This window comes from Malus domestica, chromosome 09 (genome assembly GCF_042453785.1).
Source record: "Malus domestica chromosome 09, GDT2T_hap1".
Taxonomy (NCBI): Eukaryota; Viridiplantae; Streptophyta; class Magnoliopsida; order Rosales; family Rosaceae; genus Malus; species Malus domestica.
Window position 1 is genome coordinate 11,661,218 of NC_091669.1, and position 14,757 is coordinate 11,675,974.

General features: G+C 37.5%; 2 protein-coding genes across 2 annotated transcripts; both read left to right on the plus strand.

Annotated features, from left to right (window-relative positions):
* Positions 1-234: 234 nt before the first annotated feature.
* Positions 235-6,483, plus strand: LOC103411503 (mitogen-activated protein kinase 20). Its single transcript, XM_029108172.2, has 10 exons — positions 235-1,084; positions 2,198-2,606; positions 2,878-3,005; positions 3,137-3,196; positions 3,518-3,667; positions 4,353-4,508; positions 4,686-4,897; positions 5,002-5,103; positions 5,480-5,646; positions 5,738-6,483. The coding sequence occupies exons 1-10, from the start codon at positions 1,061-1,063 to the stop codon at positions 6,184-6,186; spliced, it is 1,857 nt and encodes a 618-aa protein (XP_028964005.1). The 5' UTR covers positions 235-1,060; the 3' UTR covers positions 6,187-6,483.
* Positions 6,484-13,524: 7,041 nt separating this feature from the next.
* On the plus strand, positions 13,525-14,498 carry LOC103411504 (transcription factor PAR2-like). Its single transcript, XM_008350137.4, has one exon. It carries the CDS (start codon positions 13,773-13,775, stop codon positions 14,205-14,207), a length of 435 nt encoding a protein of 144 aa, XP_008348359.2. The 5' UTR covers positions 13,525-13,772; the 3' UTR covers positions 14,208-14,498.
* Positions 14,499-14,757: the final 259 nt, after the last annotated feature.

The following is a 14,757-nucleotide window of genomic DNA, read 5'->3' on the forward strand; positions in this document are numbered from 1 at the left end:
TAATATTTGTCAAATTTTTGTTCATCAAAAAATCAAATATTTATCAAATCATGATTAGTGGCGTCTCATGATAATTATCATAAACCAAACCACCTCCTCATGTGGCACCCTTTTTTGACCTCCTACCAATTCCCACCAACCTCCCTTTAACCCAATTAAAATTCGCCACGTGTCCAGCACCCCTCGCCACCTAACTCTGTAAGTATGGCTTGTTTACGCGGTGCTCTACGTGTTATATACAAGTGAAAAAAACGATACATTTTTTTTGCGTCTTCTTATTTATTTTACGCTGTCGTTGAGTATTCGCTTGAATACCGACAATTTAGAAATTTTCTTATTACTCACCCTCAAAAACCACATTAGCCGAAACAACCTTTACATTTCCTCGCAGTTGCATATCCACCGCCTGTCTGTACATCTCCATTTATATATCTTTTATTTCCGTATCCATACGTTCTGCATACGATCACGATAGCATACCACATTACCGCCCCATCTACTTGCCCGCCCCCCCCCCCTAGATTTTCTCCTTATATCTCGCTCTGTGAGTCCTCTCACCCCTTTTGTCGGTGTCATCAGATCTTGCAAAATACAAGCTCTGTGGCGCTCCAACTGTTGCTCTTTCTTCATCTTTCTTTCCATTCTCCTTCGAAACCGAGTTAAAATACAAAAGGGTATAATTTATTTTGCGGGTTTTGCATTTGAATTGGAAAATGTTAAAGCTTTATGTGTTTGGTGCTTTATGGTGGTAGTTGGTGGGCTGCCTTGTTGGTATTGTTGTTCAGTGAGTAAGGTTTTGGGAGGATTGCAATCGGAATTGGAGGAGTGCATGAGGGATTTGGTCTTGTGGGTTCTATGCTGGGTGAAGTTGGGATTGAGAATAAGGTGGGATTGTGGGCTTGTGATAAGGAGCAGGGGAAGGTGGGGCAAATGTGGCTGAGTCCTTGTGGGATTTGAGGGCCTGGGTTCTTTCTATTTTTGCTTGATCTCAGCGGGATAAGAGCTTTTTGGCTCACTTTTTCGAGTTTTCGAGATTTCGAGTTCAGGGTTTGACACAGAAATGCAGCAGGATCACACCAAGAAGGTGACTTTCAATTGGTTTCTGTTACTTAATCTCTTAATTTCCAATTCTTTGATTTGTTAAAGTAATTGTGCATCCATAATTGCAATTGTGTTTTAATTATTGAAACTTGATTTGATTCATCATGTTTGTGCTATTTGATGCAATCATATTGTATTTTCTTATTGGTTTATCATGAAAGTTGAGATCTTTGTGCAAATTGAGATTTGAAATGGAGTTTTGTTTCAAATGTCTGCTGATTGAGTGGGACATGTGTTAGCTAAAATTGCAACATAATTATTGGTTTAGATCTTACTGATCTATAATTAACAGCTGTTAGATTTTGTTTTTGTTTTTTAACAGTCATATTGGATAACGGCATTAGTTAATGCGAATAATCTTTGATAAATATGTTTCCATTCTTATTCTGGTACTTTACCAATTCAATTTAATGCTTATGCTTCTCTTTTGAGATCATTATATGCCAATTTCATGGCTCCCTGCCTCTCTTTTTCTGGACTAGATTCCTCTCGAATAAAATTATATTTCTCTCCGCGGGGCATTTTATATATCTCGTCTCGTTTGCCCGCATCAGTTTTTATATCTGTCAATTTTCGTTGCCGCATCCTTTACTTCTAAAACTGCTGGAATAGTTACAGGAGTTTGAGGTATTGGTTGTGCTTCTTTTTGGTTTTTGGCCTTTTTTTTTTAAGTTTGATTGGAGTTGACAGTTAGGACTTTTAGATGTTGTCCATAAAAAGTATGTGATTGGAAAATGTTCAGAAACCACAAGGGGGATTAGTAAGTTCTTTCATCATGGTTACTGTAAATTATCATATAATCTGGAAGTTGGAACACATTAGAAATATTGTAGTGATTGCATGGTATGTTATGATCTTTTTATAACTTTATTATTAAGAATGACGATGTATTATGTAGATATATATGTATGTATATCAATATTTCTGTACTGTTCTTGTACCTTTCTGATGTCTTTGTGCTCAGACTTGTTATATAGTCGTACATAAAACACCTATGCTCATTTTCATTTAGATTTGTATGCTCATTTTCATTTAGATTTCTGTACTATTCTTGTACCTTTCTGTATTCTGATCTGAACTGGATTCAATGCAACAGAATCAAACTGAGATGGACTTTTTCTCGGATTATGGTGATGCCAATCGGTACAAAATTCAGGAAGTTATTGGGAAGGGAAGCTATGGTGTTGTTTGCTCAGCAATAGACACACATACAGGTGAAAAAGTGGCAATAAAAAAAATACACGACATTTTTGAGCATATATCTGATGCCGCTCGTATTCTTCGTGAGATAAAGCTTCTCAGACTTCTACGACATCCCGACATTGTTGAAATTAAGCACATTATGCTGCCACCGTCTCGAAGAGACTTTAAAGATATCTATGTTGTTTTTGAGCTCATGGAATCAGATCTTCATCAAGTTATCAAAGCCAATGATGACCTGACACGAGAACACTATCAGTTCTTTCTTTACCAGCTGCTTCGCGCATTGAAGTATATTCACACAGGTACTTCTTGCTCTTTAATCGATTTGTGCGTGTCTGCACATACTTTCATGTGTTCCATGGTGTTTCTAGTGGTTGATTGTCCTGTTCTGTTTTCAGTTTTGTTTTGATTGCTCTTATGATCGGGATTCTCTTTTATTGTCTTGTTTTCTCTCTCCCTCCCCTCCTCCTTCATGTCCTTTTCCTTTTGGTTGGGGGAGGAGGGTTGGGGGGGGGGGGTGGTGGAGGATGTTGGGATATTGTGGACATATCTGATACTCTAATTTGACTGCAGCAAACGTCTACCATCGAGATTTAAAACCGAAGAACATATTGGCAAATGCGAATTGTAAGCTTAAAATTTGCGATTTTGGGTTAGCGAGAGTTGCATTCAATGATACACCTACGACAATATTTTGGACAGTACGTAATTTTGTGATATGTAGTTTATCAATGCTAGAGTGATTTTCAGAGCATATGATAATGTTTCCAATTCCAACATTATGTTTTAAATATAGCACTAATACTTCATATTTATTGGGGGACATCTGCAGGACTATGTTGCAACGAGATGGTATAGAGCTCCAGAGCTTTGCGGATCCTTTTTCTCTAAGGTAGAGCTTCTCATAGGTTTTCATAAACAGTTTAAATTCAGTACAGTTTAATCAGGCGAGTTTACAAATCGGTTGATCTGAGTTTAGTAACTCAGTGCAGCTTCTATACTGTCGTTTGGCTAAGATAGTGCATCTAAATGCAACACATATATCATTCCCCTCTGTGTATTTCAGCTGCATTCTTATGATCATTATTTCGAACTTAGAGGAGATGTGGCATGCCTGTCGTTCGTGTAAATTATTCTCTACTAAGATTCTAGTTCTTGAGCAGGTACTTTTTTAATTTCCTACCTATTAATTTGTGAAAACATGTGAATGCAGTATACCCCTGCGATTGATATATGGAGTATAGGCTGTATCTTTGCTGAGGTATTAACAGGGAAGCCACTTTTTCCTGGAAAGAATGTTGTTCACCAGCTGGATTTGATGACTGATCTTCTTGGGACACCATCATTAGATACCATATCCCGGGTAACCCGTCTTTTCTGATGCAATGCATTCTGTTACTTATTTATTATTATTATTATTCTTATTATTTATTGAGTAATGTGCCGATTCGGTTCCTAAATTATTACTTGAGTGAAAATTAAGTCCATAGACTATTTTTTCAGAAAAATAAGTCCTTAATAAGACTTGCCAATTCCATTCCTGCTGTAGGATTCAAAGCTATTCTATTGAATCTTCTGTCAATTTAAATCACGCAACTTGCATGTGATACGGTTTGGAGAGTAGATTAGCAGGTTTTAATGAGTTTAACGACTTATTATTATGAAAAAATAGTATATGGAGCTAACTTTGGACGATAAATTGGCAGTTAGATTTGCAACCTATATGCAACGTTAAGGGCTTACGGGTGAGAAAATTATGGGTTTACCTTCTCTAGTTTCATGTGCAAGTCATGTGACTAATCAACAGAAAATTGGATATAAGCTTCGAATCTAATAGTAGGGATGAAATTGGCAATTGCAATGACTTTAACTCCTTTTTTTTTCCAAAAAAAAAAAAAAAAAAAGTTTATAGACTTGATTTTCACTAGGATAATAATTTAGGGACCAAATCGGCAGTTTACTCTTTATGTATTTAAGCTTGTGCCTCTTCCACAATAAGCTTGTGGCTATGCTCGCTTAAAATAATAACCTTGTACGTTTGAATGCAGGTTCGAAATGAAAAGGCAAGGAGATACTTAACCAGTATGAGGAAAAAACAACCCGTGTGCTTTGCACAAAAATTTCCAAATGCTGATCCTTTAGCACTACGACTTCTGGAAAGATTGCTTGCCTTTGATCCCAAGGACCGGCCAACTGCCGAACAGGTTTGTCATATCATATTAGGCCATCTGCTTTCTTTGTATTCCTCTGTGTGTGTGCCAGTGCATATATCCAGCTCTTTTTCTGCAACTAGAACATCGCATCTGAAAAATTTAGCTAGTGCATATGTCCAGCTACTTTATGGAAAATGTGTTAAACTCGGCCTCTTATGTTTTCACCAGGCACTTGCTGATCCTTATTTTAAGGGACTGTCGAGAATTGAGAGGGAACCTTTGTGCCAACCAATTACAAAGATGGAATTTGAATTTGAAAGGCGAAGAGTCACAAAGGAAGACATACGGGAGCTAATTTTTCGGGAGATATTGGAGTACCATCCCCAGTTGCTAAAAGACTACATAAATGGAACTGAGAGAACTAATTTTCTCTATCCAAGGTTCAAACAGCTATAGTTGCTTTCCGTATTCACATATTGTTGCATAGATTGGTCAAGGTCCTTTATGTTATTAGCCATAATTTTTTGTTTGTATGTGTATGCAGTGCTGTGGATCAATTTAGAAAGCAGTTTGCGCACCTTGAGGAGAATGGCGGTAAAAGTGGTCCAGTTATTCCACTTGAACGAAAGCACACGTCGCTTCCTAGGTAAAATGTAATTTCCTTCTGTTTATTTTTTACAAGCTGCTATAGAAATGATGCATGCCAAGTGCTGATGCACTGTCATCACCTTGATAGGACGAGGTTGGATCTACTGTTAGGCAAGTTGGTCATCTTCTAAGTGCTCTACTATGAAATGTCCTGCTACTTCCCGGCCTATGAAGCGGTCCCTTTTTAGGACATTTCCTTGTTATTAGGGCCATTGATCACTCAGTTGAGCCTATTGTTCTATTCCTTTTTATAGTGCTAGGATACCTTCAGCTTATGACCTGCACTGTTCTTCTATTCCTGGCAAAGCTTCGGGTATGATTTTTATCTGATTGTCCATGGTTATGATAATGGTGAATGTGTTAAATATTTACAGGTCCACAATTGTACATTCAAATACGGTCCCTCCCAAAGAGCAACAAAATTATGCATTTTTGAAAGATCAGAAAAATGCCGAAGAGGCATACAGGAATTCAAGGGATTCGGAAGCAATTCACGTAAATCTATCAAGAACCATGCAAACACCACAAAGAATTTCTTTGGGTACTCTCGATAACTTTGTAGAATTTGTAGCATTTCCATTCATTTCTTATTTTTCCATTTAGTTTTAACTGGCTTTTGGGCACTTATCCAGCCAAACCAGGAAGAGTTGTTGGACCTGTTGCACAATACGATAATAGAAACATGATGAAAGATGCCTATGACCGGAGGACACTAGTTGGAGGTTCGGTACTTCTCCCTCAGGCTGCCCCTCCTGCTTATTGTTACCGCAAGCCCAGTGCTGGAAATCAGGAAAGATCTGTGGTGGAAGTTGATAGGGACATGTCCTCACAAGCCAAGCAAGCTGCACATTGTGGCATGGCAGCGAAAGTAGCACCAGATGTAGCTATCACCATTGACTCGAACCCATTTTTTATGACTCGGGTTGGAGTCCCTAAAGTGGAAAGTGATGATCGAATTGCTATCGACACCAACTACCTGCAGACAAAGGCTCCATATGGTGGGATCGGCGCTGCTGCTGCCACTGCGGCAGCCCACCGTAAGGTTGGAACTGTTCAGTTTGGCATGTCAAGGATGTATTAGGTAAGCATAATTACGATACTTGGGTCGTGGAAGTGATGCCGGATGGAGAAAGAAGTTCATACAGAAGAGGAAGACGGAGCAGAGTTCATGCGTGGGAGGAAGGCTCCGTCTTCAAAGGGATCGAATAGAACTCCAAGGGAGGTTGTGAGGAAAGCCACTAAGCGAGGCGGGTGCTTTCCTTAAAAGATCCAGCTTTCTCTGGTTATGTTTAGAGACGAGTACATTTATCTTTCGTTGAAGAAACTATGTCAGCAAAAATTATACAATCAAATTCAAAAACGAAACTTTCTTTGCCCATTTACCTGATGCTGAATGAAACAATTGTACATGTAGTTTTTATTTGACTACTCATGATACATGGGCATGGCTCGTAACGCGCTATGGAGAAACTTACATGCAATTAGGACGTCATGATAGCAGTATGTCGAGTACGCTGCCCCCATCCCTTAGTGTTGCGCCTAAGTTCTTTCTCCAAGTTTTGGGAGCCCTTGTGGAGTGCTGGCGGTAAAGGATGGCCAGTTCTCTTGTACTGGTTGCAGAAAAGCTGCAATAGCACAAAAGGAGTCGAGTAATCAAGTTGTGGGAATCTGTTCACGATTCTCATTTCTCATAGAAGCTATAGTGTTTACGACTACGCAAGATTCTTTCATCATACTTGGGCAATATAAATTCTTGTCCAAGGCTTTTTTGGGTTTAGTCTACCGGATTAACTTGGACTGGACTGTTCCAATAGAGTTGGACAAGAGTCTTGCTCGGTGTTTGGTTGGCCTAAATGCGTTTCGGATTAGGTCACGAATCTTTGACAGAAGCCAAAAACAGGAGAGAGAGAGAGAGAGAGAGACTAACAAGCTTAGACGCGGAGAACGGACATTTCTTGAAATTCAATCCTACCCTAGTCGGCCAGTTTGATACCAAAGCTCACTCTCAAAGTCGTCTAAGACTAAACAAGACTAGTCCCGACCGGTGTTTGAGGGGCCCTAAATGCACTTCGAATTGGAACATGAATCTTAAACCCAACCTTAGAATCTACTCACAACGGAAATTTGTCAACATTTCATCGTATCCTGGTTGACCAATTCGATACCAAAGCTCAACCTCAATGGCATCTAACCCAACCCCCCTCCAAATGAGAGATTGGGCCACAAGAGTTAGGCCCAAATTGAAAGAACAGTCAAAAGTGAGTGGGTATGGTTATTAAATAACTACTATTGTTAAAAAGTGGTTGATCAAACTCGTTTGAAAATGTTTTTAAAATGACTGAAAGTGCTTTTAATAAATTGATTTTGGATTCCAAAAACATTTTAAGAACTTTTTAAAAGAAGCATAAGATATGTACTTTTTGCAAGAAACACTTAAAGTGTTTTTCTATAATCTACTTGAATTTTTACTAATGACTGATTTTAAAAATGCTTTAGTTATTTTAAAAGCATTTCCACACGAAAGTTGGCAGCCATGGCCATCCAGTAACAAACAAGAAGGCATCAGTCAGTTTCTGACTCAGATAACACAATACAAATGCACATATCACATGCATCAAATGATGCATCAAATGCACACCTTCTCTCTCTCCCTACTTTTATGCTGCTGCAGCTGCTGCGCCATATGGATTATGGACCCCCTTTGCACGTATGCCTTGTCCCCATGAGCACCATCACATGGACCCAGCCTTTACCCTTGCACATGCATCCTTCATCCTCCTCCCCTTCTTGCTTACCTACTTATTAGGACTTGTAGGATAAATTGCAAACAACTTTAACGAAAAGTTCTCAATATTATTCATTTTAACGAAAAATCATAATTTTATACTTAAAAATTAATCATGGTATTATTCATTTTACCCTTTATTTTGTCATTTTCATTAAACTCAAAGTTTTCTAGCTCTTTTCATTAGTTTTTTCATTAATTGTGATTTCATTTGAATTCAATCTTAATTCCTCGTGTCATTCAGTGGTACCGATTTTCTGTAAGATTGAATCGTTGTAAAGATTCATTAATTGTTGCACAGAAAAAGAACGAGAAACATGAACTTACATGTGAGAGACATTCGAGTTTAGGTAAGTTTTTCTCTGCAGTAATGAATGAGTCACTGACTCTAACAAGATGATTACCAACCTGATCACCTGAGGAAGTACGTACTTGATTTGAGTACGGAATAAAGAAATGGACGATTCGGATTATGTGATTTGATTCTGATTGTGATCCAAGAAATATTATTTATTTGGGTAGAATAATAAAGTATAATATAATCACAAGAGGATGCAGTGTGGGAATGTGACAGCAACAATCGAAGGAAGTGAGGAAGGGCCATATGCCCAACACTACCAAATCTCTATCACAATCCCAATGAACCAAACCACCCGCTGGTTTCCTCCTCGGAAACACCGCCACTCCTTCGGCATAACACCTTACTCACTCACCAATAAAACCGTCCCGTTTAACGGGTTTGGTTTAGGTGATCTTTAGCTTAACAGATCCAGCCAAAATCAATACTCACTCACCAATAAAATTGTACCGTTTAACGAGTTGGGTTTAGGTGATTATTAGCTTAACGGGTCTAGTCGTAATCAACTCAAATTAGATAAAATCGATGCTTTTATAGGTTTACATAGCACCTTACTCACTTACGATTTTATAAAAAAATATTAGAAATCTTATTTTTTTTCGAAGTATTCTATATTTTTAATTAATAAATTTTGATTTTATATTTTTGGCCAATAGCCAAGTAGCTAAAAAGATACCCATGTATCACCACATAAAATCTCTAGAAGTATTGGATGGTGTTGAAGTACTGTCATGTGATATAATCAACATGTATATTGCAATATAAATGAACGATATTAATAAATGAAAGTTATTGACATTTCTAAAAAGTTATTCTGCACTTTTTACTAATATTATTTTTCTCTTAAATTTCTTCATGAGAAGAGTACACGTGGACTAGCGTGGAGTATCAATAACAACACCCATACTCATATTACAACATCAATATATCAACAACTTATAACAAGTAATCGTAGTCCAGTATCATAGAGCAACTACTTCCAGTTCACCACCTCTGGTCTTTGAACTATTTGGCCGCTGCAAATTCAGTAGCAGCTCCTGCTTTACCTAATTATAAGTAAACACGTGTCTAATTTATGTTTAAAATTTTAATTATTTGAATACATGTCCATCTGTGAGTGAATAGAAGTAGAAGTTGTTGCTAAATTTACAGCAGTCAAATAGTGTTATTATACTAAAGGATAATTAAATTAATTGAAGCTTTAAGATAAGGGATTTTTGTGGGGCTCAAGAGTGGGTCCGGAGAGAAATGCCACTTGGCAACCATGCCAAGCTAGTGATGTAGATTACAGGAGGGAAGGAGAGAGGAGGTGTGGGGAGGAGGTACTGAGGCACATGGGTGGTGTTAGGTTCAAGAACATCATGTGATCACATGTGATATCTTTTTCCTTTGGTTTTGTACAGTGGGACCTCCACCCCCCCTCTACTCTGTGCTACTGTGAACCCATCCGCACCTGATTGCGTGGTAGTTTTCATGAACTCTCCTAATCCTCCCTCCGGCGCGTTTGGGTCTCTAGTCTTCTCTATGTAATTTTTTTTTTTGATGAACTTGATTGCAAGACCTTTTTTTTTGTTCAAGAATGAATTTTCTATTGATGATGCTAATAATAGATCCATAACATGTCGAAATGTTTTGTTATTGACATATCATTAACTAATAGCATCGATACCTTATTGATACTATATCAAACTTTCTAAACAATTGACGTTTTGTTTAAGGAAAGAGCAGTAGCATACCAATTTGGTAACTAAAACATTGTTTGATATCTACGATTGAATTTGAATGGATAAGCTTCTAAATTCAAAGTATATTGAAGGTACAATAGAATAATTGTTCATTTCAACAAAATTAGAGGGACATTAGACATTAAAGTACTTCTTCTTTCAAATTTAAGCATTTTTTAGAGGATTAAAATGGATAAACTTTCAGCTAAAAAATATTTAGGGAATTGTTATTGGCGTTCCAAAAATCTCATGTTGCACTCTAAAGTTTTTATAATTAAAAAAAATACACTTGTGATATTGTAGAATGCGATTTTTTGAGTGCTAGTAATAATTCCTAATATTTATTGTTCATAATTTTCTAGTCATTGAACCTAGCCATTTTATGTATTCCTTTTCTAGCCATTGTACCTAGCCCATTGTATGTTCCTTTGTAGTTTCCAATGAGTCTTTATACGAAGAATATATTGTACTTTTTACACACAAATAAAAGCAAGAAATTTCTTTTCTACATGGTATTAGCTTTCTTAGATCCTAGAGTTTCGGTGTTCTTACATGTGATTGCGTCATTCTTCTTCTTCTTCTTCTTCTTCTTGTTCTGTCTATCTTCTGTTTGTCATGGTCTCTTCCTCCTTGTCCTCCATTCCGAATCTCAGCATTACAAACTTTGTTAAATTATCTTATTCTAACTATATCATATGACTCCGTCAAATTATCTCTTTTCTTTATGAAGATTAGAAGAAATTAGACATTTAAGTAACTTCTTCTTTCTAATTTTACCATTTTTTGAGAGGATTAAAATGGATAAACATTATGTTAAATTATATTTACTGTTCATAATTTTCTAGTCATTGACCCTAGCCATTTTATATATTTCTTTTCTAACCATTGTACCTAGCCCATTGTATATTCATTTGTAGTTTCCAATGAGTCTTTATCCATACAAAGACTATATTGTACTCTTTACACACAAATGAAATCAAGGAAATTCATTTCTACATGGTATCAGCTTTCTTAGATCCTAGAGTTTCAGTTTTCTTACCTGTGATGTGTCATTCTTCTTCTTCTTCTTTTGTCTATCTTCAGTCTCTTCCTCCTTGTCCTCCATTCCGAATCCTAGTATTACAAATTTCGTTAAATTATCTTATTCTAACTATCCCATATGGCTTCGTCAAATTATCTCTTTTCTTCATGAAGATTAGAAGAAATTAGACATTTAAGTAACTTCTTCTTTCTAATTTTACCATTTTTTTTAGGAATAAAATGGATAAACATTATGTTAAATAATATTTGATGCTCATAATTTTCTAGTCATTGAACCTAGCCATTTTATATATTCCTTTTCTAACCATTGTACTTAGTTGTTGACCCTAAAACTACCAAGAATACGTGGCACGCAGGCCGAGCAACGAATAAGCTAACTACGTCATTCGGTTGTGTACGGGGCGTGCCAACTCGTTGACCGAGTTTGGCCGGGGAGTCAAGTATGTTGATGTCACGTTGGGCGCACTGCTGACTTCTTGATCTTCCGATTGCGGCCGAGGAAGGAACACGCCTCGACCTTTGAGTTCTAGAGCTTGAAGACAAAGCTACTAGTTTCTTCGAAGTTCACGAATCGTTGGCGCCGGGTTCGGTCTCGGTAATTATATTCGTGAGAGTATAAGTACGCTGAACTGGTACCAAACTGTATGAACACAAATACTCGAAAGAAATAAATGTCTTGATTGTAAATGTGGTTAGGCCATCGGAATGCCGAACTCTAAAATGTACTTGCAAATATCCAATCATAAAAAAATACTCGACTTTCAATGTGCCGAGCCTAGTAACCTGTAACACCTCACTTCACCAAGAAGGCTGATGAGATGACCTCTACTAACAAAGAATCGAAAATCCTTGTTGACCGAGACTTGGATATATAACCAGTCGGTCTCGAAGCAGATTAGCAATGCTGTTTATCCAAACTAAAGATGCTCCTTAGTTGGCTGATTTTACTGCTCTAATGCTGTTTATTCAAACTGAAGATGTCGTCGGTTGCCTTCACAATGCTGTTTATCCAAACTAAAGATGTGTTGGCGAGAAAAAAGGGGGAGAGAAAAAAATCTCAAGGTTGTTGAGAAGCTTTGTGTAGAACAATTTGTGTGTTGATTTGAAGGGGCATTGAATGATACACTCCCTTCTCTATTTATAACAGCAAACTTCCTTCATGGTCGAACTAGAAATGTACTCGAATTAGAACTCCTCAACCCAATCTGATCAGGTTTCAACCAATCCTAACCCTTATAGGATTTTGAACCAAGCTCCTTAACAAACCAGATTCATCCCCTAATTCTAAGCATCTTCAGCTTTAAGACTCCTTGTTGCACTAGGGTTCGACTACCTCACATTTATCTAAACCAATCCTTCTAGCAACATAATTTGGCCGATTTTGACTAGACAACCCATGACAAGATTCTAGATGAATGTTATTGGGCCGAGAACAACTCTACACTCGGCCCAAAATATTATTTTGGGCCCAAACACTAGCCCATTGTATATTCCTTTGTAGTTTCCAATGAGTCTCTATCCATACGAAAAATATATTGTACTCTTTGCACACAAATGAAATCAAGGGAATTCATTTCTACATGGTATCAGCTTTCTTAGATCCTAGAGTTTCGGTTTTCTTACTTGTGATTGTGTCATTATTCTTCTTCTTCTTTTGCCTATCTTCTGTTTGTCATGGCCTTTTCCTCATTGTCCTCCATTCTGAATCCCAGCATTACAAACTTCGTTAAATTATCTTATTCTAACTATCTCATATGGCTCCGTCAAATTATCTCTTTTCTTCATGAAGATTAGAAGAAATTAGACATTTAAGTAACTTCTTCTTTCTAATTTTACCATTTTTTTAGAGGATTAAAATGGATAAACATTATGTTAAATAATATTAAATGTTCATAAGTTTCTAGTCATTGAACCTAGCCATTGTATATATTCCTTTTCTAACCATTCTACCTAGCCCTATTGTATATTCCTTTGTAGTTTCCAATGAATCTCTATCCATACGAAGAATATATTGTACTCTTTACACACAAATGACATCAAGGAAATTCATTTGTACATACTATTAGCTTTTTTAGACTCTAGGGTTTCGGTTTTCTTACCTGTGATCATGTCATTCTTCTTCATATGTCCATCTTCTGTTTGTCATGGCCTCTTTCTCCTCGTCCTCTATTCCAAATCCCACCATCACAAACTTCGTCAAACTATCTCATTCTAACTATCTCAAATGGCTCCGTCAAATTACCTCTTTTCTTCATGGACATGATTTGTGGTCTCATATTGATGGTCCGTCTTCCCCACCATCCATCCCCACACCCAATGCTAGCCCCACAACCTTCAAGTAAGTAATTTATTCATTTCTTCCTTCAGCTTATCTTGAAAATAGTAATCCATTTCAATCCAATCCATTGTATCAAACATTGCCTAAAAGTCAATAAAAGAGTTAAAAAATTTGACCCTAGTACCATGAACTTATATAAATTACATAGCATTTGTCTTGATACCTTAATAACCAAGCCAACGCGCTCGTTAGAGTCGTGAAGAGTGAAGCACTAGACTCCAATGTCCAAAACAAGAGCTAGGGCTTGGGAAGCCAAAAACTCTGTGGGCCTAAAGCTTCGTTGGCTTTGACATTTCTAGCAGCTCAACAATAATTTAACGCCAACTCCTCCTTCACAAAGTCATCAGTTAAACACACACCCCCCCCCCCCCTCTCTCTCTCTCTCTCTCTCTCTAAAACTCTTCTCTGTGTTTCTTCATCAATGGAGGAAGCTCAAACTCAAACCCGAACACAAACCCAGCCACCCAAATCCACATTCAAGAGGAAACACAGAAAAAACCAGCTAAAACCCCGCATGGGAAATGCGGTGCATGAATCTTTATCCAGCATAAACTTCCTGCAGAGAGCTGTGGAGTCGACTCACGGAAGAAGCAGAAAACAGAGCATGAAGAGTGATATGGTCAACGATGTAAAGACTGCAAGTCGAGAGGAGGAGGACGGTGAGAAGGAGGAGGTGGAGAGGAAGATTGAGGCATTGCAGAGGATTGTTCCCGGCTGTGAGTCGCGCGGGGTGGACGAGCTTTTTGAAGAGACTGCTGGGTACATAATGGCGTTGCAGGGTCAGCTCAAAGCCATGAAAGAACTTGCCAGCTTTGTTGAAGGTTTGGAGAAGGAGAAGAGGAAGTTTGGTGGTTGATTTGATTAATTAGTTTTTAATTAATTAAATTATGGGATCTCTTTGCTGATTGGGAGTTTGGAAGGTTATTAATTTGGTTCCATGACAGACCAATGAAATCCTTTTTTTTCCTTAAAATTTTCGGTTTTATTTGCTGGGTTACTTGGGTAGCTTTTTTTTTTTTTTCTACTTGTTCTTTTTAACCTTTTCTTTCTTCTTTATAATGTTAATTTTTTGATATTTTTGTAATGGATAGGAAAAGATCAAGGTTCTCTAGTACTAAAGAAATGATATATAATGCCCCTTTCTACATGAATGTTGGAATTTTATTTTTGCGGAGCGATCAAGCGCTAACCAGTTGGTAATGCAATATGACTCGATCATACTTTGCAGGAATTTCATGTGTGCTGCAACTGCAGAAACGTGAGTGTATTTGGGAGGGCAAGGAGTTTGTGATTAGATAATGATATAATTTTGTATCTGGTATGCTTGCATGTCCCTTGGTGTCTCATATTTGCTTGGTCTCTTTTGTTTTATTTGGTTTGTTTGTTTACTGAGAAAACTAGTGGCA